Source organism: Cetorhinus maximus, chromosome 25, assembly GCF_964194155.1.
Source record: "Cetorhinus maximus chromosome 25, sCetMax3.hap1.1, whole genome shotgun sequence".
Taxonomy (NCBI): domain Eukaryota; kingdom Metazoa; phylum Chordata; class Chondrichthyes; order Lamniformes; family Cetorhinidae; genus Cetorhinus; species Cetorhinus maximus.
Window position 1 is genome coordinate 7,325,085 of NC_135903.1, and position 27,406 is coordinate 7,352,490.

General features: G+C 44.1%; 1 protein-coding gene and 6 non-coding genes across 8 annotated transcripts; 5 read left to right on the forward strand and 2 right to left on the reverse strand.

The window, feature by feature from the left end:
- Positions 1–811: 811 nt before the first annotated feature.
- On the reverse strand, positions 812–883 carry trnac-gca (transfer RNA cysteine (anticodon GCA)). The gene has a single exon. It is a non-coding gene; the product is annotated as a tRNA-Cys (tRNA).
- Positions 884–4,016: 3,133 nt separating this feature from the next.
- Positions 4,017–15,197, reverse strand: swi5 (SWI5 homologous recombination repair protein). 2 transcript variants are annotated; one of them, XM_078529360.1, is made up of 5 exons: positions 15,024–15,197; positions 13,015–13,063; positions 12,336–12,448; positions 9,286–9,380; positions 4,017–4,974 (listed from the first exon to the last, which is right to left on the reverse strand). In XM_078529360.1, exons 1-5 carry the CDS (start codon positions 15,158–15,160, stop codon positions 4,910–4,912), a joined length of 459 nt encoding a protein of 152 aa, XP_078385486.1. In that variant the 5' UTR covers positions 15,161–15,197; the 3' UTR covers positions 4,017–4,909. The 2 variants fall into 2 exon arrangements, with proteins under 2 accessions (XP_078385486.1, XP_078385488.1); XM_078529362.1 differs by lacking the exon at positions 15,024–15,197 and adding an exon at positions 14,765–14,877.
- A 5,020-nt stretch (positions 15,198–20,217) lies between these two features.
- On the forward strand, positions 20,218–20,289 carry trnac-gca (transfer RNA cysteine (anticodon GCA)). The gene has a single exon. It is a non-coding gene; the product is annotated as a tRNA-Cys (tRNA).
- A 579-nt stretch (positions 20,290–20,868) lies between these two features.
- On the forward strand, positions 20,869–20,940 carry trnac-gca (transfer RNA cysteine (anticodon GCA)). Its single transcript has one exon. It is a non-coding gene; the product is annotated as a tRNA-Cys (tRNA).
- A 3,107-nt stretch (positions 20,941–24,047) lies between these two features.
- On the forward strand, positions 24,048–24,119 carry trnac-gca (transfer RNA cysteine (anticodon GCA)). Its single transcript has one exon. It is a non-coding gene; the product is annotated as a tRNA-Cys (tRNA).
- A 2,517-nt stretch (positions 24,120–26,636) lies between these two features.
- On the forward strand, positions 26,637–26,708 carry trnac-gca (transfer RNA cysteine (anticodon GCA)). The gene has a single exon. It is a non-coding gene; the product is annotated as a tRNA-Cys (tRNA).
- Positions 26,709–26,885: 177 nt separating this feature from the next.
- On the forward strand, positions 26,886–26,957 carry trnac-gca (transfer RNA cysteine (anticodon GCA)). Its single transcript has one exon. It is a non-coding gene; the product is annotated as a tRNA-Cys (tRNA).
- The last annotated feature ends 449 nt before the right edge of the window (positions 26,958–27,406 follow it).

Sequence of the window (27,406 nt, forward strand, 5' to 3'; positions counted from 1 at the left end):
AGATAGAGGATCAGCCATGATCATATTGAATGGCAGAGCAGACTCGAAGGGCTGAATGACCAACTCCTGCTCCTATTTTCTATATTTCTTCACAGATACTGCCTGATGTGCTGAGGATTCCTAGTGTTTTCTGACTGTCTCAATCTGTGCCGTTTTATATGAATGTCAGGAAGGAGGATCCTGAATATGTTCTGTACTGAAATATGGCATCACACAGCTTAGCCCATTTATGTTGTGCTGTCACTGGTTCATTAATAGAAGAACAACATAACATTTATTCTCAAATTTATACATATTTATGCTCAGTATTTTGTTTAGCGACAGACCAAAATGAGGGCCCAAAGATCCATCACACTCAGAGTAGCGGTTTGGACAAAATAAATTATTCCAGAATTAATGAAATAACAGTATTTGTATTCTTAAAGACTGAAAATTGATCTTGAAGGGTTTCTATGGAGTAATTATTATTGACTCTAATGATCACAGAGCTGTTGTGGAGAGTAATAACAGTAAGCCTTCTTTGTGAAAATATTAGCCCATTGAGAGGACAGCTGGATTTAAACCAGGGAGTTTCTTAATACAGGCCCTCACTCATATGTCTATAGCTTCTATTCTTAAGGATCAAATGGCCTGTAGGAGGAGACACCATTAGAATTAAGGAAAGTAGCAATGAGGCCATCTCAAGAATTATTAGGAATTGCTTTGAAGTCTCATCTTTCAAAAATGGCAAACTGTTTATACAGGGTTATAATCACTGATTGTAATGATCACAGAGCTGGTGTGGTGAAGCATGACATTACAAAAGTGATGTAGGGGGCACCCAGACTTGAACTGAGGACCTCTTGATCTGCAGTCAAATGCTCTACCACTGAGCTATACCCCCAACCTATGGGACTGATTTATATCAACACCATTTAAAAGCAACAAAACCAAAACTAGCTTTTTTGTTTGGAAAAATATACTTTATTCAGAAAATATCTGGAACAACATTCCAAACCATTTCAAAATCACCATCACAAAAGTACAATCAGGTTCAACTTTTACAACATGTATCATGAGGTACATCAATACAAGCAATCAATATTACAATCATTTGCAGACATTCATTTTGAGCTGTACAGCCCGAGGGGCTCTAAACAGTTCCCAGTCCCTCGGTCCTGGGAGAACCCCCCATTTTAAAGCATTTATTCTCTTACCAAAACTGTTGTCTCTGAGAGTCCCAGACCTTTGGTCTGCTCCTTCATACCCACAGTGTGCAGAAATTGCCTCACTTTGGATGGGCTGAGGAAACTGTCCTGAACCTCCCCATTGGAGATGTTCTGCTCAGGTGGCATCTGGGGGTTCGTGCAGAGAATGGGATTTGAAATGTCCTCTGTCGGAGAAGCTTCTCCAATCCTCTCCCCCTCTGGGGCATAGCTGCTCCCGGCTTCCTGGAGCTGGGGTACGCTGAGCGCCTCACTGCTCCCAGATTCCTGGGGCTGGGGTGCACTGGCATCTTTGGGTTGTGGGCAAAGTTGGGGTGTGCTGGTCTCCTCGTTGTCTCCAATGTTCTGGAGCTTGGGTGTCTCGTCCTCCAACTCCCTAGAGTTTGCCGCTTCTTCTGTAGGTGCCGCCCTGGCACTTCTTCGTCCGAAGAGCTGCTGCCCTTGTCATCCGCGTCGGATGGGAGACGCCTCTTGCCACTTGTCTGGGAAGTGGCTTGGTCCCTTCTTAGCTCCTTCTTCCTTTTGGCTCTCTTCACCAGCTGCCACTCCCCCTGCTGATTTTCCGCTGCTTCCTCCTCCTCCATTGATTCGCTCTCCTGAGGAGTGGGAGGTTCAGGGGGCAGTGCTGTTGATTGGCTCTCTGCTGCCTCAATCTTTTCCTCCATTGTCTCTCTCTGTGTCCTCCTTTGTCCCGTTGTTCTCACTGGGGGCCTTGGTGGTTGGAGTGTTGCAAGTGTCCTTGGTAGTAGTGACACGAAGCATTTCCTCTGCTTCCCCCTCGTTGGCTTTGGCTGCCTGTGCATAAATGAGGCAGCGTTTGGGGCAGGTCCTGTAGAGGTGAGCTGCCTCGCCACACAGGTTGCAGCACTTAGTCTGTTTGCAGTCCTTTGTCTGGTGCCCCTTCATGTTTGCAGTTCTTGCAGAGGGCGGCGCTGCAGTTGGCCGCCACATGACCAGACTTGCCGCATGAGCGACAAAGTTTGGGCTGCCCAGCGTACACAAGGTAGCCACGGCTTCCCCCGATAGTGAAGCTGGAAGGAGGGTGGAAGATGGCTCCCTTACCATCGGTCTTGAGCATGACCATTACCTGGCTTTTGCCTGTCCAAATCCCGAAGGCATCTCTAACCTCGGTGCAGCTCCCAACCTTATCGAAGTACCTGGTGAGGAAGGTGAGCACATCGGCGACAGGGACGTGGGGGTTGTAGAGATGCACAGTCACCACCTGGTCCCGTTGCAACGGCAGAGCAAAGAGCGGCTCCACCGTCAGGATCTTCATCTCCGGCTGGTCTCTCTTCTCCTCGAACACCTTCAGGAACTTGACGCAGGCAGCAACATTCCTGAAGGTCACGTCGAAATATCCAGCGCTGGGGAAGTCCTGCAGGGAGTAGATCTCTGCAACTTTGGATCCACACGCCTTCAACAGGATCCGCTTGATGAGGAAGGCCCGATCCATGGGTGCTCCTCCTCCGCTGTCCTTCACCGTGACTCGGACGGTGTTAGGTACCCCATGGTCTGGGGCTCGACTGGTTATAGCCATCGCTTCACGACTTTGTCCTGGGAGAACCACCTACATGATCATGGTCTCTCCTCTGCCAGGTAAATTGATGCCAGTTTGCTACTTGTTGTCCTGGCTCCACATTCCTATCTGCAAAGAGGTGTCAGCTGTGGCTCAGTTCATAGCACCCTCGCCTTTGAATCAGAGGGTTGTGGGTTCATGTCCCACTCCCGGAAACCAAGAACTGTGATTGTACTCGAAAGAGTTGCAATCTGTGACTGTTGACAACGCGAAAGAGTTTCCTATCTGCAAAACATACCACCTTTCCTGTCATCTTCATTGTGTTAATTAATTTATAATTAATAAACACTGATGCTCCCAATAACCTTTACTACTGCTAGTTAACCCATACTACAACTAATATAACCTTACAATTACCAATCAATTACACAAGGTTTTGAACATAAACAAAACATTCACCAACCAATCACTGATCTGTTTTCCTGTGATGTCACAATGAGTGCCCTTGTAATGTAGCCACTCCCCTCTGGAGCCACAGACTGGACTGGATTGGACAGCCCTTCTTGGTGGTAGTTATTGTCTCTGGTCCCTTTTCACCCACTCCTCTTGGGTGTTGCTGACTGCCTCCAAGCTCTCTTTTTGCCCGCTCCTTCATTTACATCCTAAACTCTGCCAACATCGCCCATGGAGGGGGCATTCGGTAACAGGACAGATAAACAGAAGATTAAATCCAATACTGAGTGCACTCACTGCATGTTGGTTGAAAGAATGTGCAGGTTAAATCCACATGAAACAGGATTGACCTTCTATAGGTTACAGCTAGGGAGGATAGCACAGGTAAAAACATTAAACTTGTTTCAGATGTAGCTGTATGCCATAACCGAAAGTGTTAGTGAAATAGAGCAAAGGACTTGGTTTGAGTGAATGGATTTTCTGAACCTTCGCATATTTAAAAAGATATGGGTGTGGCTCCCCCTGGTGGGGATTATTGATAATCCATGTTACTACAGTGTGCTGCCACTGCCCTAGTATTATATTCATTTTATCCACATTTAATCAAAGATTTGTTTAATTCAAGCTACCAGCAAATTGGGTATTGCTTAGTGTAGAGTCTTTCCATCTGTTAGTGGGATTTTTGGCTCACACTTGTCAAAGGGACACTTGCAGAGTCGACTGTCCCTCATTATCTTATTCTCAACACAAGCAGTCAATAAATTGGAAGGGAGAGAAATCAAAGATAGTCATGAATCAATTCTCATAGAATAAATGAACCAAACCACAAACAGAATGGATACTTATAATTGATTTATTTTGATCCCTTACATTCAATGAACAATTACAAAGCAAAGGCTCATAAATTGGCACAATTTAGTCCCCAGTGACCTCTCAATGAAGTGCCAAGTGCAGGTTTAATCCTTGACATGAGTGGAGCTCAGTAATCTCAGAGTTGACACCAAGGTTGTTGCAGGCGGCAGTGCAACTAGCCTCAGCGCCCACAGACCAGAGCGTGGAGGATGTATTTTGTCAGAGTTTCTGCTCCTGATCACTGCCCAGTGACCTCCTGCTGCAGAAATGACTTGGGTGGAGTCCGGCCAGAACTGGACTCAACTGTGATGCCCCTAATGATGGAACAACCTTCAGGCACTCACTTCCCACTCACTAGGAACGGAAGCAACTATCACCGGAACCAACTGTAGCCCGTTTCTCAAGCATTCCATTGTGGATTAACTGGAGAGTCTCCAGGTGGTCAAATTGAAAGTTATATCTCAATAAACGGCCTGTTATTTTCATCGTGCTAATCCTTCCTGCCCAGAATGGATGGGCAGAGTGGAAAGTATTGAACAAGGCAGGGTGCTCTGCGTTACACAAACACCTCAAAAAACAAAACTAAAATCAGGGCAGGTGGTCAGAGGTGAAGGTGAAATAGAAACACGGTGGACAACATGTCCATAAAAAAACCCCACAACTGCCAAAACATCCATCACCAATACCACATAAAACCAACTGGGTTTTTATTGGGTATCTGCCATTGCACCAGGCTTCACCTTCAGCTATCTTGGTGGCCTTTTGATTATTCCTCTTCCTGCCCTCAATATCTTTGCTGATGGAATCAATACGAAGATCCAATTGTGACAGATAAAGATTCCCAGCCACCTTCGAATCACGTGGGGCTCTTTCCTGTTGCAGTCTAGTCTTCCAAGTCCAGTCCAAACTCACTGTACAGTTCCCTGGTGGTGACCCCTCTGATTACAGCTGTAACAAACAATGGCAAGTTGTAAATGAAGAGTAGCACTATTCATGCACATTAAATTCTTCCACAGTAACACCTCCCCCAATTAGGATATATGTTAACTTACTCTTACTGCTTGTAAAATATTCACTTCGAAAGGAGCATGTGTAATTTTTCTTTAAAAGTTTGCCACAAATTTCTCATTGTTAGTGTTCAAGATGAGAGTTCTGGGGGGGATTAGAACCATTCTCATTTACATACACCTTGCATTTATCTCGTGCTTTTAACATAATAAATCACCCCAAGGTATTATCAAACAAAGTTTGACGTTGAATTCTTAAGGAGATATTAGAATGGGTTCTACAGAGCATCTTAAAGGAGGTGAGAGAGGTAAAGAGACAGAGAGGGTTAGGCATAGCCACCAATAGTGAAGCAAATAAAAATCAGCGGATGCACAAGAGACCAGGTTTGGAAGAGTGCAGGTATCTCAGGGGGCAGTTGGGCTGGAGGAGGTTACAAAGATGAGGAGGGGTGAAGTCATGGATGGATTTGAAAACAAAGATGCGAATTTTAAAACCAGGGCCTGATGGGACTGCAATAAGCAGAGGGGGAGATGGGTGAACAGGGCTTGGTGCGAGTTAGGATTGGGACAGCAAAATTTTGGATGAGTTCAAGCTTCTGTAGAATGAAAGGTGAGAGGTCAGAAGGGAAATTAGAACAGTGAATTCCAGAGGCAACAAGGCATGAATGAGGGTTTCAGCAACAGATAAATTAGGCAGGGTCATAGTTGGACGATGTTATGGGGGTGGAAGGGGTTTAGTTTGGTGACGGAGTGAATATGTGGCTGGCAGTTTATCCCAAGGTCAGTTCAGATGCCAAAGCTGCAAACGCTCTGATTCGGCCTTAGGCTGTAACCAGGGAGAAGGGTGGAGTTGGGGGCTAGGGTTTTTAGGTTTGTGGAGAGAACGTGATTAGATATAGTGCACAGCTCCCTCCACTAATTCTCACCAATCCACCTTAATCCCTATTATATAGCTGTGTAATATTCTTCCATTTCCCCACTCCAGCCATTTGGTGGCCTTTCCAACTGAGATTCAGCGTCAAATGAGCAGTCATTTCATGCAGTGGTCTCATCATTACTGGAAACCAGGCTGAGATGGCCACTCTAACATCTTGTTGGTTTCTGATACTCAGCAATTAAAGTGAACTCAAAATCTAGGCCGACACTCCCAGCTCAGTATTGAGAGAGTGCTGCACTGTACGAGGTGCTATCTTTCAGGTGAGACATTAAACCAAGTCTGTCTCTCAGATGGACACAAAAGATTCCATGGTGTTATATCACACAGAACAGTAAGTTATCCCCAATGTAATATATAATATAAACAGAAAATGCCGGAAAAAGTCAGCAGGTCTGGCAGCATCTGTGGAGAGAGAAACAGGGCTTATGTTTCGAGTCCGCATGACTCTTTTTCAAAGCCAAAAAGAAAAGTAGAAATGTGATGTGATCTGGACAAGAGTCAACACTCTGTGAAAGCACAACATGGAATCAAGTGACAGAAGGCCCTGGGGTGGGGGTTGGGAAAAATCGATGAAAAAAAGGATAAAAAATAAAAACAATACAAAATAAATAAAATTTTAAAAAACAAATAAAAATTTAAAAAATAGATTAAAAAGGGGTAAAGATGGAGGAGAGAGCTCATGGTCTGAAATTGTTGAAATCAATGTTAATTCCAGAAGGCTGTAAAGTGCCTAGTCGGAAGATGAGGTGCTGTTCCTCCAGTTTGCGTTGAGCTTCACTGGAACAATGCAGCAGGCCAAGGACGGACATGTGGGCATGAGAGCAGGGTGGAGTGTGTTGAAATGGCAAGCGACAGGGAGGTCTGGGTGATGCTTGCGGACAGACTGAAGGTGTTCTGCAAAGCGGTCACCCAGTCTGCGTTTGGTCTCTCCAATGTAGAGGAAACCGCATTGGGAGCAGCGAAAAGAATAACCAAATTGACGAAGGTGCACGTGAAGCACTGCTTCACCTGAAAGGGGCATTTGGGGCTTTGGACGATGAGGAGGGAGGAGGTAAAGGGGCAGGTGTTGCACCTTCTGCAATTGCATGGGAAGGTTCTGTGGGAAGAGGATAAGGTGTTGGGGGGGTGATGGACCAGGGTATCCTGGAGGGAACGATCCCTACGGAATGCCAACAAGGGGTGGTGAAGGGAAGATGTGTTTGGTGGTGGCATCATGCAGGAGTTGGCGGAAATGGCGGAGGATGATCCTTTGAATGCGGAGGCTGGTGGGGTGAAAAGTGAGGACAAGGGGAACCTATCATGGTTCTGGGAGGGAGGGGAAGGGGTGAGGGCAGAGGCGCAGGAGATGGGTCAGACACGGTTGAGGGCCCTGTCAACCACCGTGGGGGGATCCCTCAGCTCAGGAAGAAGGAAGGTATGTCCAGAAATGCCATTTTGGAAAGTGGCATCATCGGAACAGATGCGATGGAGGCGAAGGAACTGAGAGAATGGGATGGAGTCCTTACAGGAAGCAGGGTGTGAGGAGCTGTAGTCGAGGTAGCTGTGGGAGTCGGTGGGCTTGTAATGAATATTGGCAGTCATTGGTAATGAATATTGGTAGTCATTGGTAATGAATATTGGTAGAGACAGAGAGGTCAAGGAAGGGAAGTGTTGAAGATGGGCTATGCAAAGGTGAGAGAGGGGTGGAAATTGGAAGCAAAATTGATAAATTTTTCCAGGTCTAGACGAGGGCCTAAAGCAGTCATTGATGTAATTATCGATGTACCGAAAAAAAGAGTTGTGGGTGGGGGCCTGAGCAGGACTGGAACAAGGAGTGTTCCACATACCCCACAAAAAGACAGGTGTAACTGGGGCCCATGTGGTTACCCATAGCCACACCCTTTTATTTGGAGGAAGTGAGACAAGTTAAAGGAGAATTTGTTCAGTGAGGGAACAAGTTCAGCCAAATGGAGGAGAGTAGTGGTGGATGGGGATTGTTCGGGCCTCTGTTCGAGGAAGAAGCGGAGAGCCCTCAGATCATCCTGGTGGGGGATGGAGATGTAGAGGGATTGAAAGCCCACGGTGAAGAGGAGGCGGTTAGGACCAGGAAACTGGAAATTGTTGATATGACATCAGAGGATTTGTAAATGTAGGTGGGAAGAGACAGGACAAGGGCAGAGAGAATGGAATCAAGACAGGAAGAAATGAGTTCCGTGGGACAGAACAGGCTGACACGATGGGGCTACCAGGACAGTCCAGTTTGTGGATTTTGGGAAGGAGGTAAAAGCGGGCTGTGTGGGGTTTGGCATACTATGGGGTTGGAAGCTGTGGAGGGAAGATTCTCCAGAGGAGGTGAGGTCAGTGGCAGTCCTAGAAGCAATGGCTTGATGTTCGGCGGTGGGGTCATGGCCAGGGAGGGGTAGGAGGAAGTGTCTGCGAGTTGGCGCTCAGCCTCTGCAAGGTAGAGGTCAGTACGCCAGACAGCTCCTGGTGTAGTATTTACTCCCCTACCAACATCACTAAAACAGTTTGTTCAGTTATTATCACATTGCTGTTTGTGGGAGCTTGCTGTGCACAAATTCACTGCCACATTTCCCTATATAGAAAACATAGAAAATAGGAGTAGGCCATTCGGCCCTTCGAGCCTGCTCTGCCATTCATTATGATCATGACTGATCATCCAACTCAATAGCCCGCTCCCGCTTTCTCCCCATATCCTTTGATCCCTTTCGCCCCAAGAGCTATATCTAACCTATTCTTGAAAACATACAATGTTTAGGCCTCAACTACTTTCTGTGGTAGCGAATTCCACAGGCTCACCACTCTCTGGGTGAAGAAATTTCTCCTCATCTCAGTCCTAAATGGTCTACGCTATATCCTCAGACTGTGACCCCTGGTTCTGGACTCCCCCACCATCAGGAACATCCTTCCTGCATCTACCCAGTCTAGTCCTGTTAGAATTTTATAGGTTTCTATGAGATCCCCCTCATTCTTCTGAACTCCAGCAAATATAATCCTAACCAACTCATTCGCTCCTCATACGTCAGTCCCGCCATCCCAGGAATCAGTTGGGTAAACCTTCGCTGCACTCCCTCTATAGAAAGAACATCCTTCCTCAGATAGGACGACCAAAACTGCACACAATATTCCAGGTGTGGTCTCACCAAGGCCCTGTACAATTGCAGCAAGACATCTCTGCTCCTGTACTCGAATCCTCTGGCTATGAACACTAACAACTATGTTACAATTACAACTATGCTTCATTGGTTGTGGTGTGCTTTGGAAGGCCCTGGGGAAATGAAAGGTGCTACATAAATGCATTGAAGTAGCTCTTACCCAGTTTTCCCAACAGTAACTGGCCCACGTCCTTGATGTCATTGTATTCGTGGAGCTGGTCAATGTGCTGGTCCAGCTCTTCCAGAGTATACCCTCTGCAGGAAAAGAAAAGCACAGATGTTCTACATACCAAACCCTTTGCAAACATTGATACAGAACTGATCTCCCCTATTACAGAATTTCAAGAGTGCTGACATATTTTATAAGACTGGTACAGCCAGAGGCCTGTAATTAAATAATTCGCAATCAAGTTTGCCAGCAGGTTCTGCTAGCTCGCTGGGCGCATGTAAACCCATTGCGGCGTTCAGAAAAATGGAAAAATAGCATCTTACAGCACAGAATTCTGCTTGTGCAAGTTCTTTGAAAGAGCTGACCAATTAGACCGACTCGTCCCCTGCTCCTTCCCCCCATTACCCTGCAAATGTTTACACGTGTGGATCCAAATCCCTTTTGAAAATTACTACTGAATCTGATTCCACTGCCCTTTCAGGCCGCGCATTGCAAATCATCATGACCGGACTCATCAGCCTGTAGCCAGGTTACATTTAGGTAGGATGTCAATGGACACATTCAAGACGGGGTTGTGGACGGGGAGTGTTTTGCTCCAAATGAAGTTAATCCAATTAATTATTTTTAAAATACAGTCACTGTTATGTGTTGAAACATGGCAGCCACATAGCAGGCACCACGGAATATATTGAGAATAACCTATTTTGTTTGTCACTGTGTTACTTGGGGAAGGAATTTTGCTCAGGACACCAGAAGAACATAGTGCTGCATATAACAATTATATAACAGCCCAAACAAATCAACAGCTGATCAGCACCACAGTTACACCAAATACATCTAGGACGAGAGTTGCATTTAGGGCACCAGCTTTTTAATTCCAACTTCATCAGCCGAGATTATATGCTCAAATCCTGCAGTAGGGCTTGAACCTCTGACTCAGAAGCCAGAAAGCTAGCAACTGGGCCAAGATGGCAATTTGAAACTAATTCTCCTCTCACGCTAACTCATACTGAGGTACAGTTCTGCATTCAGTTTTTAACCTAGAGCTACTTTGCCTAAATAACTATTCTATCATGTGTGAGCCAAAACAGTCAATATCAGACTACATTACTGTGAAGGGCCTGGGAATCAAGCCTGACCTGTCCTCACCCCATTTCCACAAATAGGCAATTCCCAAAGATTGATCAGAAGCAGAACGCCAGGTGATTTAGCTCTTCCCTCAAGTCTATTGGTGTTAATGTCAAAAATAGAGCTGCCCACTGTCTCTCAGTCCACCCTGGGAATGTCCTGGTCTGCAAGGCTCAAATTGCACTATGCACTGAACCCACTCCCCAAAGCAAAACAAATAACATAAATTTCACAGGACATATCTCAGGGTAAACAGGCAGCATTCACAGTCCTGATCTCGAGAATCAATTTCTCCTTTAAAAGGGAGGGGTCAGGAGTGTAAAGTGCTTCAATATATGGTCTTATATAAAGGCAAGGATGATTATTAATAATAATCTTTTAAATAATAAGCGGGCAGATTTTTTTTATTCGTTCATGGGATGAGTGTGTCGCTGGCTAGGCCAGCATTTATTGCCCATCCCTAATTGTCCTTGAGAAAGTGGTGGTGAGCTGCCTTCCTGAACTGCTGCAGTCCATGTGGTGTAGGTACACCCACAGTGCTGTTAGGGAGTTCCAGGATTTTGACCCAGCGAGAGTGAAGGAATAGTGATATATTTCCAAGTCAGGATGCTGAATGACTTGGAGGGGGACTTCCAGGTGGTGGTGTTCCCATCTATCTGCTGCCCTTGTCCTTCTAGATGGTAGTGGTCGTGGGTTTGGAAGGTGCTGCCTAAGGAGCCTTGGTGAATTCCTGCAGTGCATCTTGTAGATGGTACACACTGCTGCTACTGTTCGTCAGTGGTGGAAGGAGTGAACATTTGTGGATGGGGTGCCAATCAAGCGGGGCTGGTTTGTCCAAGCATCTTGAGCGTTGTTGGAGCTGCACTTATCCAGGCAAGTAGAGAGTATCCCATCACACTCCTGACTTGTGCCTTGTAGATGGTGGACAGGCTTTGGGGCGTCAGGAGTTAAGTTACTTGTCTCAGGATTCCTAGCCTCTGACCTGCTCTTGTAGCCACAGTATTTATATGGCTACTCCAGTTCAGTTTCTGGTCAATGGTAACCCCAGAGTGTTGATAATGGGGGATTCAGCGATGGTAATACCATTGAACATCAAGGGGCAATAGTTAGATTCTCTCTTGTTGGAAGCGGTCGTTGCCTGACACTTGTGTGGTGCTAATGTTACTTGCCACTTGTCAGTCCAAGCCTGGATATTGTCCAGGTCTTGCTGCATTTGTGGCCATGGACTGCTTCAGTATCTGAGTTGTTGCAAATGTTGCTGAACATTGTGCAATCATCAGCGAACATCCCCACTTCTGACCTTACGATGGAAGGAAGATCATTGATGAAGCAGCTGAAGATGGTTGGGCTGAGATGACTGACCCCCTTCAACCACAACCATCTTCCTTTGTGCTAGGTAGGACTCCAAGCAGCTGAGTTTTCCCCCCCGATTCCCATTGACTCTAGTTTTGCTAGGGCTCCTTGATGCCACACTTGGTCAAATGCTGCCTTGATGTCAAGGGCAGTCACTCTCACCTGTGAAGTTCAGCTCTTTTGTCCATGTTTGAATCAAGGCTGTAATGGGGTCAGGAGCTGAGTGGCCCTGGCGGAACCCAAACTGGACATCAGTGAGCAGGTTATTGCTAAGCAAGTGCTGCTTGATAGCGCTGTTGATGACCCCTCCCATCACTTTACTGATGATGGAGAGTAGACTGATGGGACGGTAATTGGCCGGGTTGGATTTGTCCTACCTTTTGTGTGCGGGACATTCCTGGACAATTTTCCACATTACTGGGCAGATGCCAGTGTTGTAGCTGTACTGGAACAGCTTGGCTAGGGGCGCAGCAAATTCTGGAGCACAGGTCTGGAGCATTTATTAAGATTTTGGTTGGCGCCACATCCAACCTGTTTGTGACAAAAGCAAACCCACTTACTCCAACATCAATCCTGCAATCTGACGGTCAAGATCTTTGCATTTCTTCTTCAGATTTTCCAGGTCAAATTGAAGACTAGCAGAATTGAGCTCAGGGTCCTGGGAGGTCTTTAGCTGGGAGAGAAGTCAGTGTGAGTAAAAGAGAAAACAAACACCATTCTCACTGTGCGGTATCACATACCCGACACGTTGCACATTAAAGGAAAAATTATTTATGGTACAAAAAATGCTTTTATTACCTATATTAACACCGCAAAGGATGCCTCAAGCATTGGCTTGTTTGTTCTGACATTTCTGCACATCCACACACCTGTACAACCTCCAGACCAGTGGTTCTTGGAAGTTTTTTGGTTTAATTGTCAAATAGATTAGTAATTATAGACTCCCCTTTGAATTATAATACTATGTAATACTCATAATATGAAAGTGCTGCATGTGAAGTGTAATTTAATAATGCTTTTAAAAAAAGATACGTGCAGGTATTTGCTTAAAGTTAAAACAACCTTAGCACTGTTCCTCCATGAACTCTTCCCTCTCAGGCGAGACAGCCAGCCGTTCTGCACTGCACATTTGGTGGCTGCACCCAGCTCCCACCTTGCACCAAGCTCACCCACCATTGCCCACCTGTATTGTTGGCCCTGCTCGCTAAGCTCTCATGGACGGCATGTTTAATCACTTACTGGTGATTTAAAGCTTGCATTTAATTTTCTGGATGGTCCAACTGGTGTCCTGTGAATAAAAAGCAATGAATTAGAGGCAGAAATGAAGCTGAATATTTAAAATTAGTCCATCAAATTAGTCAAACAACTCTCTTCTCATACAGTATAAAGTTGTTGCTTCCCCTGACATTGGTATTCTTGTGATTGTCCTGATGAGTGCAAGATGAAAAGCTTTGACAAAATGTATTTTTTCAGCAATACTCTCCTTTATGCTTTCAAAAGATAGATGTAGCTGAGTAAGACCATCTTGGCTCATCCATCCTGAAAGACTTACACTCCCATGCCCCAAAGTTTCCAACTCTTCCTCAAATGTTTGAAGGTTGCTGCCCTCTCTACCCTACTTGGAAGTCCATTCAAAAGTGATCATCACTTGCTTTGTGAGAACTTGCTGATTTGTCCTTTGCCAGTTTTATTCCCCTGCCCCGATCCTGTTAGCATGGTTTAGACTGTAGTGTTCCAGATACAGTTCACCAGGTTGATTCCGGATATGGAGGGATTTTCTTATGAGGAGAGCTTGGGAAGGTTGGGCCTGTACTCATTGGAGTTTACAAGACTGAGAGGCAACCTTATTGAGGCATATAAGATTCTCAGGGGGCTTGACAGGGTAGATGCTGAGAGGTTGTTTCCCCTTTTGGGAGAGTCTAGGACCAGAGGGCATAATCTCAGAGTAAGGGGTCACTCATTTAAAACAGAGCTGAAAGGAATTTCTTCTCTCAGAGGGTAGTGTATCTGTGGAATTCTTTACCGCAAAGGGCTGTAGAAGCTGGGTCATTAAGTATATTCAAAGTGGAGATAGACAGATTTTTAATCAGTAAGGGAATCAAGGGTTATGGGGAAAAGGCAGGAAAGTGGAATTGAGGATTATCAGATAAGCCATGATCTCATTGAATGATGGAGCAGACTCAATGGGCCGAATGGCCTACTTCTGCTCCTACGTCTTATGGCCTTATGGTGTTCTGAATTTGCATTTTCTATCAAAAATATTCATATGAGAGGTCGTGGTTGTGGGTTTAAGTACCTCTCCAGCATGTAATCAGGCCAACGCTGAGGGAGTGCTACACTTTTGAGGGTCCCATCTTTCAGATGAGACTTACACCAAGGCCCCACCTGCCCTCTTAGGTGGATGGAAAAAATCTGTTTTATTTGAAGAACAAATCAGTTCTCCTCGCCAATATTGATCACTCACTCAAAAATCACAAACAAATTTTCCAATTGGGAGCTTGCTGTGCAAATAAAAAGCTACTGCATTTCTCTATATTATAACAGTGACTATACTTCAAAAGCACTTAATTGGTTATAAAATGCTTCAAGATAGGCAGAGGCTATGAAAGGTACTGTACAAATGCAAGTCTCAGTTCTCTTTCTCTTCGCCTCTAGGCCTTTCTAGTGATGCCACTGCTTAATTGCAATGGAGAAAATTAGGACTAAGCTGATGTATCTGATCTCATAAAAACACACTTAACTGCTAGCAACAAATAACTTGATATACTCTGGGGAAAATAAGGCAAGCTTGGATTAATACAGCCCCAGGTTTCTCAAAGCATCTCACAGGCACTGAATGATTTGAAAGTTTGGCGACTGTTTATAATCAAACGGGAAAGAGGATTCCAGATGTTGGAAATCTGGTCGAAAGAAAAATACGAGAAATTTTCAGCAGGCCAGGCAGTATTTGTGGGAGAACAAATCCATCGACATTGCAGAGTGCACAAACCTTTTGTTTTGCACTGAAATATTCATTTGCCTGTTTCCGTTCCACAGACTCTGCCTGGCAAACAAAAATACTTCACCAGACTTAACTTCTCTTTGAATGAATTATCTGATTTTAAAACTTCTGTACATATTCTCAATGCATTTTCCTAATGTCAGTAACAGTGCCCACCCACTCTCCCTTCTTCCCCTCCATGTTGTAGACTGTTGCCCCCACCCCAATCCCTCCTACAGATGCTTTCCAAGCCCAGTGACGGACAGACCTCCTGAGAGAGCGACCCGCGGTCCCTCCGCCCTCTCTGTCCCTGGGGGTCCGGGTACAGAGGGGTCGCTCCGATCCCTGCACCCCGCAGGGAGGAGAGCGAATTCCCGCATCTCCACGCTCGCGATCCGCGGCCATAGCGACCGCTCCCGGGCCGCGTTCTACGCGCCGCAACTTCCGCACACGTGGCGGCAAACAGCCAATCCCACACTCCGACATTTGCTACATTCGATGTTTCATTTTTCTTGAATGTTTTGGACTCAGATGTACAAACTTACACACACACATTTATATTTATATGTATATCTGTGTGCGCATCCTCTCCTTAACATTAGATGCTCTACGTGAAAAAGGGATATAACTGCATTTAGAGAAGGTTCACTCATTCCTGGGATGAGGAGCTTATTTTATGAAGAAAAGTTGAACGGTTTGGGCCTATACCCATTGGAGTTTAGAAGAATGAGATGTGATCTTATTGAAATATAAGATCCTGAGGGGACTTGATAAGGTGGATACTGGGAGGATATTTCCTCTTGCGAGGGAGACTAGAACTAGGCGCACAGTTTACGAATGAGGTCTCCCTTTCAAGATGGAGACGAGGAGAATTCTTTTCTCTCAATGGGTCGTTCGTATGTGGAATTCTCTTCCCCGGAAAGCAGTGGAGGCTGGGTCATTGAATTTATTCAAGGCAGAGGTAGACAGATTTTTGATAGACAGGGGAGTCAAGGGTTATGGGGAGCGGACAGGAAAGTGGAGTTGAGACCACAACCAGATCAGCCATGATCTTATCGAATGGCAGAGCAGGCTCAAGGGGCTGATGGCTTATTCCTGCTCCTAAGTCCTATGTCCTTATGTTCCTATGCAGAGAGATTTACTCTGAATATAAAGCACAAATTATGAGAAAGTTTGTCAATTTCAAATTCAATTTCAAACTACAATTACTATTTATTAGCACCTTTAACATAATAAAACATCCCAAGGCACTTCATTAGGGCCTTATGAAAATTTGGCACTGAGCAAATATTAGGCAGACTCCATTTCCATTCCATGTGTGTTCTCCTTGAAGGAGGTCCTTGGCTCATTGTCTGTTTGCTGATGATTAGGACAGATAGCTTGGTCAAAGAAGTAGGTTTTGACTGAGGAGCATCTTAGAGGAGGAAAGTGTGGTATAGAGGTGGGGAGGTTCAGGGAGGGAATTCCAGCATTTAGGAACTTGACAGCATGCCATGGCCACTGATGGTGGAGCAATTAAAATCAAGAATGCATAAGAGACCAAAATTAGAGCAGTGCAAATATTTAAGAGGGTTGTGGGAGTGGAGCAAATTGCAGAGATAGGGGATGTGACACCATGAACGGATTTGAAAACAGGGATGAGAATTTTAAAACTGAAGCGCTGAAAGGGATGAAATTGTGGCTTATGATCTGATGTTTGATTTACAGCTGATGAAATTCATATGCAAAGAGCTATTGCTTCAGGGAAATGCTTTGGAAATATCAAAAAGAACAAGTTATTAATGAACATTTGATGAACAGCGTAGACGTTGTAGGATATTGCTAGTTGCCCTCTCTGCTGCAGAGGTGTAAATAGAATTAGTTCAATAGTGGTTATTTGTAGTTGAGCATGTATTGTACTCAGTGCAATACACAACAAAAGTTACAATTTTTATTGTCATTTTGTCATGGTTTTGCATTCAATTCCTTATTTCATTCTGTGCAATCTATTAGTGTCTATATATTATGGCTTGTTGCTGTGCTGTGCATTCTATGTATATAATAAAGGTAAGTCAAATCTGCTTACAAGTTTCATACAGGTGCATCAAACCAAAGTGACATTTAAAATGCAGCATTTGTCAGCTCCGAGTTCTGTGATTTTCCAGAAGTTCTCTAGCCACTGGTGATACACTAGGAAAGTTGTCAATTTAATTCTGTCACCTGAATGAAAGCATTAATTTAATGAATAAATTGGAAGAGGAACATTGGTAAACCAGATTCAAATGAGTGAGATTTGTCAGGTCTGTGGGAGGCCTAATAGCTTTGTTAAAATCCTGTTGCCTAATATTAATAGTGAATGTATTGTGATATTCCTTGATTGTTATTTAAAGCATTGTCCTTTTAATTTTTGCCATAAAATATCATTACTGTTTTTGCAGAAAGTTAATTGATTTATACCACAAGACACAGAAATCAGAAGGGCTGGGTAAAGGATCATCTAAACCTGAATGCTTCTCTGAAACTGATTTTTTTTCAGAAGGAAAACAGAGAGGTAGGATTGACAATAGTTTCTGTCTTTCTGATGAAATCTTAAACCGACTTTCATCGGCCTGTTCAGGTGATGTAAAAGAGCCTCGTGGCACTATGGAAGGAAAAAAGACTTGCATTTATATAACACATTTCACCACTACAAGACACCCTGAAGCACTTTACAGTCAATAAACTACTTTTGAAATGTAATTGTAGAAAATGCAGTTACCAATTTGCTGATAACAAGCTTCCACAAATAGTAATGTGATAATGACTAGATAATGTGTTCTGTGATATTGATGAGGGATGAAAATTGGCTATGACACCAGGGATAACTCCTGAGCTCTTCCTTGAAATAGTGCTATGAGATCTTTTACATCTAACTGAGAGGACAGACAGGGCCTCAGTTTAATGTCTCATCTGAATGATAGCAACTCTGACAGCACAGCACTCCCTCAGTGCTGCATTGGAACATCACCCTAGATTTTTGCACCAGCTGGAGTGGAACTTGAAGCCACCATCTTCTGACTCTGAGGGAAGAGTGCTACCCGCTGAGCCATGGTTGAAACACAAAGCTGGGAGTTCTGTGAATATCCTGGGTAGTATTTCTCCTTTACCCAGTATCACCAAAACTAAATGAATTGGTTATTTACCTTCGTTTACTGTTTGTGGGACCTTGCTGTGTGCAAATTAGCTGCTGTGTTTGCCTATATAGGAAATTCATTAGCTGTGAACTGGTATGGGATGCTGTATCTGGAAGACATGAAACAAATTATGATGCAAAGTTGTATCTTTCTTCTTCAAGACGATTGAAAAGAATTTGAAGTGAGCAGCTCCCCTGATTGACCTCTGCCACCTAATTTAAGGGGGAGTATATAATGTTAGGTAAAAAAACCTGGGAATTATATTTTAATGACATATACAAATGAAACTACAGTAGCAGATACAAAGTATGTTTTACCTCATATAAAGGGGCATCTAATTTGATCTGTAGTCAAATTCTCTACCATTGAGCTATACTCCCATTCTCTGCACATATTCTTCAATACCACTTAAAGTTCTATGGTAAAGTGCTGCCTTTGACTGTAGATGATTACCTTGAAGTAATATTACACATGCACAACCAACCAACAGAAGGAGTGCAGCTCAATCTTGTCCAACCTCTACCTGCCCACACAATACCTGAGTGGGAGCCATCATCTTCAGGAGAGATAGGGAAATATTATATCTTTCTTTATTCTGTATTAACTCTTTTTTCTTATTTTGTTTCAGGTCTCTCATCATGGTGAACTGGCTTGCAGCTAATGAGGGAAAATGCAAAAGGAACAGTGTTCTGTTGCTAGGTGGCAAAAAACTCTTCTGCACCTTGTAGTGAAATCTGACAATATTATATGTTCTACATTATAAAATGTTATCACTTACCTGATAGCGAAGTTTTTTGTGTGGGGTTATGTAGCTCAACGGTTGAGAGTTTAATGGTCCCCGGTCTTACCTAGAATGAAGTATAGAGGAATGTCCTTGATAAGTTGATTCCAAGGCATTATAATGCCTTGGGAGCCTCCTCTCGATGAAGGCAGCAGACATAGATGACAAAATGCAACAAAGCCTCCAGAAGCCCAGCTCAGCCTTTGGCTGACTGAGGAAAAAGGGTATTTGTGGACCAGAACCTCAAACCCTAGGCTAAGGCCAGGTTTACTGGGCAACTGTGATTCCTGTGCTCCTGGGCTCTGAAGACTTGGACAACCTATAGCAGGCACCTCAAAGCAGCACCACCAGCAGGGCCTTCACAAGATCCTCCAAATCCAGTGGCAAGAAAGGCAGTCCAACAGCTTCCTCTCCCAAGCCAACATGCTCAGCATTGATGCAGTAACCATGCAAAACCAGCTCCACTGGGCTGCACATGTCGTTTGTACGCCTGACACCAGACCCCTGAAGCAACTGCTCTGCTTGGAACTCAGTCATGGCAGGAGACTCCCAGGAGGACAGTGGAAACTCTTTAGGGATTTCCTCAAAGCATCCCTGAAGAGGTTAAACATCCCCGCCCACTCAAAGGACTCCCTGACTTGTGACCCTCAAACATGGAAAAGGTTCACTCTGGAAGGCACAGAACACATCGAGACACTTTGTCGGGAATGCGCAGAGAAGACACATTGCGAAGGGAGCACACATAACTCCAAACAACTCACCTACCCAACTCTTCAAGCACCACTTGCTCCAAATGTAGCAGAGTCTGCAGATTGCGATTGGACTTATCAACCATCTCAGAACCCATGGTACCAGAATGTAAGCAAGTCATCCTCAATCCCGAGGGACTGCCTAAGAAGAAAGATAATGCCTTCTGCACATGTTTGTAACCTGATGGCAATCAACAGTGGCCGACAAACACAGGTCAATCATAACTGCGATGAGCTAACTCAACTGGGCCCATCTTCCTGACCTTCACTTCCTTTTCAAAAGGGAAGCACTCAGACGTTTGATTGATAATATCACAGGTCAGTATCAACAGAGTCCGGCTGTCCCCTTTATCTCGGGTGTTGTTATATAAAGGGAGAGTAAATGTAGTCAGTGCTTCTAAAAACACATTAAGCAATCCTGAATGGAACTGATAAATTTTGATAAGGGAGGTGGGGTTTGGAGACAGTTCCAAAGTATAGAACCGTTTAGAGGTATAAACTTTCTGTTGAACTCTACACCCACTCCTCTAGCTTGCACACTTGCGTTCGGGGTTAGGAAATACTGGCTGTGGAAAATAATCACTGTGTTTAGAACATGCAGTGCAAGTTTGCCCCCACAAGGGAGAGCTAAAAGAGGAACTTTAAATAATCCACTTCTTTCTCCCTAATTCATTAGAATTTGCTGTATAAAAGTTTTGAATGTATTAATCACGCACGAATTGGTAATCTACAACAACAAACTATTATTAGTCCCTTTTAAGACAATTTATTTATATCTGAGGGGGTATAGCTCAGTGGTAGAGCATTTGACTGCAGATCAAGAGGTCCCTGGTTCAAATCCGGGTGCCCCCTTCGGTCCCTTTATGTTTCTTCAAATGTTCGCACGCATGGCAATTGTTAAAAATAAAGTAGTTGTGAAGGACTCATAATTTTACCAAAAGTAGCTGAAAGAAGTTGCAAATCGTAAAGCAAAAACCCCTGAAAAAATGGGCACTTTATGCCTCACTTCCTCTTTTTTATCTACTTGTTTGTACAATGAGTATGTGTACAATGTGTGTGAGCACCTGATCTGGTGTAAAAGTAACGCAGCCTCACCCAGGTCCATCCACTCGGGAATCAGAATTCATGGAATCAGAGGAAGAGGTTGGCTGTTCGCAATAGCTGTCCTTTTAAAACTACTCCCCCTGCTCTTTCTCCATAACGCTGCAAAATTTTAACCCCTCCAGTTACTTATCCAAGTTCCTTTTAAAACGTTTTATTGAATCAACTTCCAGCAGCCTCTCGGGCAGTGCATTCCAGATCAGTGACTCTCTGCACAAAACTACTGCCTCTAGGCATCTTTGTGAAGCTGCAATACTCAAGCAGAAAAATTACACGATACATATGCAGAAATGTGTGAGATTTGTCGCATGTATTTATTCACAATAGTAAGGGGGTATAGCTCAGTGGTAGAGCATTTGACTGCAGATCAAGAGGTCCCTGGTTCAAATCCAGGTGCCCCCTTGTAAAATTGACTTTAGTGTAAGCTGCATTCTTTGTTTTGAATCTTTGGAATTCATTGCCACAGAAGGCTGTGGAGGCCAGGTCATTGAGTGTATTTAAGACCAAGATAGATTGGTAAGGGGATCAAAGGTTACGGGGAGAAGGCGGGAGAAACTTATCAGCCGTGATTGAATGGCAGACATAAAAGCAAAAAACTGCGGATGCTGGAAATCCAAAACAGAAACAGAAATACCTGGAAAAACTCAGCAGGTCTGGCAGCGTTGGCGGATGATTGAATGGCAGAGCAGACTCGATGGGCCGAATGGCCTAATTTCTGCTCCTATGTCTTACGGTCAATCACTTGCCCAGTGTGCTGCAAGTGAGATACAGGGGTATTCACACAGCTGCTCAGGTGTCTGCACGGACTGTCTCCTCCCTCCTACCTTGTTTGTGTGAACTGTGAACCTTTGCACGGTTGCCGAAAGATAGGGAGAGTTGTAGCACAACCCATCTGATATTCAGCGTTCTTCAGTCGTAACAGGAAACTGGAGTGATTCCGCAAGTTGTGCGTTCTGCCCATGTCTAATTTTACTCCCCTGCCTTCAGCAGAGGAGAGGAAAATTGAAAGTGTTATTGAGGTGTGATATTGCTGCCGCTGTAATGAATGGGGTGGCATCACTCCCGCCTGGGACTGTCTACTCCAGAGAAACTTGCAACGGTGAAGCACTTTCCAGTCAGTTGCACCTCTCGCAGCTCAAATAATGTTGATAAAGCTCTCGAACTTTGCTCTTGTGATTAACAATATCTTTCAAAATCTAACTTATTACTAAGATAAAAGCAAAATACTGCGGATGCTGGGAATCTGAAACAAAAACAAAAATTGCTGGAAAAATTCAGCAGGTCTGACAGCATCTGTGGAGAGAAAGACAGAGTTAACATTTCGAGTCTGTCTGATTCTTCTTCAGAACTAAAGAGAAGTTCTGAAGAAGTCATACCAACTGGAAACGTTAACTCTGTCTTTCTCTCCACCAATGCTGTCAGACCTTCTGAGTTTTTCCAGCAATTTTTGTTTTTGTTGCTAACTTGTTACTGCCGGGTCACAGACAGAGCCTTTTTGGGGTGTCCGTTCAATTTTTGAAGCTGACTCTATATTGGAAACAGTTATGATTTTATTTAAATTCAAATTAAGAAGATGCTGCAGAATAGCAGTTTTGGGGTCATTTAACTCCTCCAATGCCTAATCCCTCAGAATACCCTTGAAATCCCATTGTTTTACCGTATGGTTCTAAAAGCAATTCCCTCTTTTTGATTCTCTCTGTCGCTGTCCTGACTCCAACGTGTAATAAAGCTTCATGGCCTGTCCAGGGTATCATCCCAATAGCCCTTGTTAACGTGTGAGACAAAACACTGAGTTGGGAAATTAGCCTGAAGAGGTGGAATTTGCAGAGTGAAATTGGTTAAGTTTTGTTCGGCACGCTGCAGCTGAATGTATGGGTTTTTAACAACAGTTGCAAAGCATACACCCTCCTCCTGCACAGAAACCTAGAAACACAGCACAGAAGGAGGTCATTTGGCCCATCATATCCAGCCTAATCCCTTCTTCCAGCTGTTGATCTGTGGCTCCCAGATTTCTGATAGTTGGTAGCTCTGAAGAAGGGTCATACAGACTCAAAATGTCAACTCTGTTTCTCTCTCCACAGACGCTGTCAGACCTGCTGAGTTTTTCCAGCATTTTCTGTTTTTGTTTCAGAAAGCTGTAGTTGTCTCCCATCCCCATGTTAAAGGACTCCAAAAGACTAAAGCTCTTGCCATGGCTGTACTCTGTGGCAAGCATCCTCCTTGTTTCGAGGGGCTTCTAGAGAGAGAAAGGGTTATCTTCCATCAAAACTTAGGCAGTTTCTTTTTGGCCTTGTCTTGTTCACATTGGTAAATGCCAATTGGGTTCCATTGTCAAGGATGCACAAAGGGCAACCTACAGGATGGGGTATAACTCAGGGTAGAGTATTTGACTGCAGATCAAGAGATCCCTAGTTTAAATCCAGGTGTTCCCTCCCTTTGTTCGAGTGCATCATTTTGGAAATAGTCAGACTTCACTGTAGGATTGGCATTTAAATCAATGAGGTGCTATTATCTCAAGTATGCTGCCTGAAAGGATGGTGAATGTGAGTTCAGTCATAACCTTCAAAAAGGAATACGATAAATACTTGAAGGGTAGACGGTATACAGTAGAAGGGTATACTTGCAGCGTTTTGGGGAAAGAGCTGGAGAATGCAGGATGGACTGATTGGCAACCTTCTGAGTGGCATCATTCAATGTTTCAACAAACACTGAGATGGGTTCTTTTTTGGTTCTAATCAAACTACAAACCACAGTTCAAATCCAAATATCCATGCTGTTTTAATATCATTTCACTGGTAATTTAGTCAAAGAAGAGTGACATTGGACTCGAAATGTTAACCCTTTCTTTCTCCACAGATGCTGCAAGGCCTGCTGAGTTTTTCCAGCATTTTCTGTTTTTGTTTCAGATTTATAGCATCCACAGTCTTTTGCTTTTATTGTTATGGTAATTTACTCTCCTTGGTGCAAAGATTGTTTGGTGAATTTAGTCCACTGCCACTTCTGTTGTGCAGGCTGGAATTAAATGTATGTATTTGACATGTTGCATTTACCAGGCACACCAGCTCCAGCTGCAGCAAATTGTCTATGTTTGCTGACTGCTTATTTATTATATATTGATGCAATATTCTGTAGCACGATGATGCAAAACCAAACATTGAAGCTGATGGTGCCATTGTTTAACTGCAAATATTTAAAGGGATGGGTGCATTGTGCAGTGACAGAGCACCTGACTTCAGCTGGTTGCATCCCTGGCTGGATTTGAGGTGTCACTTAGGGGATGTTTCTAATTCAGTGTTATGTGAGAAGCATGTGCTGTTGAAGCATGGTGAGAAGGCTTTCCATGTTGGATTGTGCATCACATCTCTACACAACACTGTTACTGTCACCGCTCATACAGCATTTCTGATAGCCATAGTTATTTGTCTTCCAATAAAACTGAAACAACTTCCATCAACATGGTTCGCTTAACAGTGATGATGAGAACTGTGTTAACTTTCATCCTATAGCTTGGGGGTATAGCTCAATGGTAGAGCATTTGACTGCAGATCAAGAGGTCCCTGGTTCAAATCCAGGTGCCCCCTTTCTTTCAAGTGTTTCCTGTTGAGGTGCTATTCTGTTTGACTTCCCTGCAGTACTACTATTTTAATTTAATTATGATCTGGAATGCACTGCCTAACAGGAGGGTGCAATCAGATTCAATAATAACTTCAAAGAGGTGACTTTTTAACTGCTTGAAGGGTAGAATTTGCAGGGCTTTGTGGCAAGAGCAGGGGAGTGGACCAATTGGAAATCTCTTTCAAAGAGTTGACACATGAAAGATGGGCTGAATGGCTGGCTTCTGTTCTATTTCATTCTATGATTCCACAAATATTGGCAAGTGCACATTGGCCAACCAATTTTCTTTTGATCCTGATCGAATTATGTGCAGCAGTGCAGTTATGTGGTAGAACATTAGACTGTAGGTCAAGAGCTCCAGCTGCCCACTTTGCTGAAGTGTCATTTCAAGACACATGGGAAGGCAAATGGTATGTTGGTCTTCATCGGAAGGGGATTGGAGCACAGGAGTAAAGATGTCTTGTTGCAATTGGATAGAGCCTTGGTGAGACCGCACCTGGAGTATTGTGTAAGTTTTGGTCTCGTTATACAAGGAAGGATTTACTTGCCAAAGAGGGAATGTAATGGAAGTTCACCAGACTAATCCCTGGGATGGCTGGATTGTTTTAGTGAGGAGAGATTGAGGACTCCGTCTGTATTCTCCAGCATTTTGAAGAATGGGAAGTAGTCTCATTGAAGCTTACAAAATTCTCACAGGGTGTGACAGGGTAGATGTAGATAGAAGTATTCCCCTGGCTGGTGAGTCTAGAACCAGGGAACGCAGTCTTAGAATAAGGTGCAGGCCATTTAAGACTGAGATGAGGAGGAATTTCTTCACTCAGAGGGCAGTGAGTGTTTGGAATTCTCTACCCCAGAGGGCTGTGGAAGCTCAATCATTGAGCAAGTTCAAGACAGAAATCAATAGATTTCTGGACACTGATGACGTCAAGGGATATGGGGATAGTACGGGAGGGTGAGATTGAGGTAGATGATCAGCTGTGATCTAATTGAATGGCGGAGCAGGCTTGATGGGCCGAATGGCCTACTCCTATGTTCCTATTTCACTGCTGTTGTGGTGAAGTTGGTCATTTCCTCTCCCTGTTGTGCACATTGTTTGATGAATTTAGTTAACCACCATTTCTGTTGTGAAAGTACAGCTTTGACATGTTATAATTGCTAAGCATAGATCTCCCCCTGTAACTTTTGCCCATTGCTGGATATCTATTATTATCAAAGCTGTATTCAGTACATTTGCTGCATGACATTGATAGCATAAAGATGCAAATTGAACATCGAACCTGGCATTGCTTGTGTTGAAGGCAAAAATGTAAAAGGTGGGGGCATAGCAGAGTAGCTGAACATTTGATTTCAGGTGGACACATCTGTGGTTGAAATTCAGTTGTCAATTTGCGGATGTTTCTAACTCAGCATTTTATGGTAAGAACTTGAAGCTTTGTGGGCAGGCTGTCCATGTTGGGTTGTGCATCTCTACACAACTGTATTATTATCATCACACCTGCAACATTCTCATAGATGTAGTTCTTTGCTTCACAAAATAACTGAAGCATCGTCTTTTCAGCTTGGTCCCGTCAACACAAGTGACTGCCAGGTACTGAGATCTGTTACTTTGTGTGTAGGGGCAGTTGGTAAATGATGGCTGTAGAGTTCAGCGGTAGAGCATTTGACTTTTTTTAAAAATTCATTCACGGGATGTGGGCTTCGCTGGCTAAGCACCATTTATTGTTCATCCCCAGTTGCCCTTGAGAAGGTGGTGGTGAGCTGCCTTCTTGACCCACTGCAATCTATGTGGTGCAGGTGCACACACAGTGCTGTTAGCTGGCAGGGAAATTCCAGGATTTTAGTAGATCAAAGGTCCCTGGTTCAAGTCTAGGTGCCCCCCTATCTAAATGCTTTTAGCTACCTCTCCTGCAGCTGTAGAACTGCTATTATGTCCATAGTTGATTGTGGTGCATGCCACATATAATCATGCCAGAGATCTCGGCTTTTCTTTTGAAGGTCCCACAAACGTCTTCACGTTTATATGAAATTCAGCTATTTTATTTCACGACACTCAGTGCATTAACATACATGCACTGCAAATCAAGCTTGAACCCCTGTGCATTTGCTCCCTGTCTGATCCCTTCTATTTTTGAATGATTCTTTACTCATGCAATATTCGCCTCTCTCAGTTCTCTATTTAGCTTGTTTCTCCTCTCCAATGTTTTGTGATGGTTCCCATCCGGTTGCCAAATTAATTTAAACTCACCCTTACAGCACTGGTTAACCTCCCACCGGGACCAGAAGATGGGTCCCAATTCCATTGCAGGGCAGCATTTTTAACTTGAGCAGGTCCCTCCTACCTCAGAAATGGTCCCAATGTCTCAGGAATCTGAGACACTCCCTCGTGCACCATTGCTGCAATCACATGGTAACCTGTTTTATCCAACTATTCCTATTCCCCCCCTACATGAAATTGGAAGCAATCCCATGATTGTCACACTTGAGGGGGTATAGCTCAGTGGTAGAGCATTTGACTGCAGATCAAGAGGTCTCTGGTTCAAATCCAGGTGCCCCCTTTGGTGCTTTTATGTTTTGCCAAATGTGCACATGCATGGCAATTACTAAAAATAAAGTGTAGTCGTGAAGGACTCATAATTTTGTGCTTGAGTGGATAGAGCTCAGTAGTGGAGCAATTGACTGCAGATCAAGAGGTCTCTGATTCAAATTCAGGTGCCCCCTACCTGTTATAGTGTGGGGGTATAGCTCAGTGGTAGAGCATTTGACTGCAGATCAAGAGATCCCTGGTTCAAATCCAGGTGCCCCCTCTCTTTCTTTAAGCATGAGGCGATGCCCAAGCAGGACAAACAAGGCATGAGAATACACAATGAATGGTAGGACCTTGGGAAGTACCAACAATCAGGGTGGTGTGCATGTCCACCTTTAGGTAGTGGGACAGGGTAGATAAGGTGATTAAGAAGGTACTTGCCTTTATTAGCTAAGGCATAGAATATAAGACCAGGGAGGTTATGCTGGAACTGTATAAAATGCTGGTTAGGCCACAGCTAGAGTATTACGTGCAGTTCTGGAATCCGCATTATAGGAAGGATGTGATTACACTAGAGAGAGTGCAGAGGAGATTTACCAGGATGTTGCCTGGGCTGGAGAGTTTTAGTTATGAGGAGAGATTGGATAGACTGGGGTTATTTTCCCTGGAGCAGAGGAGATTGAGGTGGTCATGATTGAGGTGTATAAAATTATGAGGGGCATAGATAGG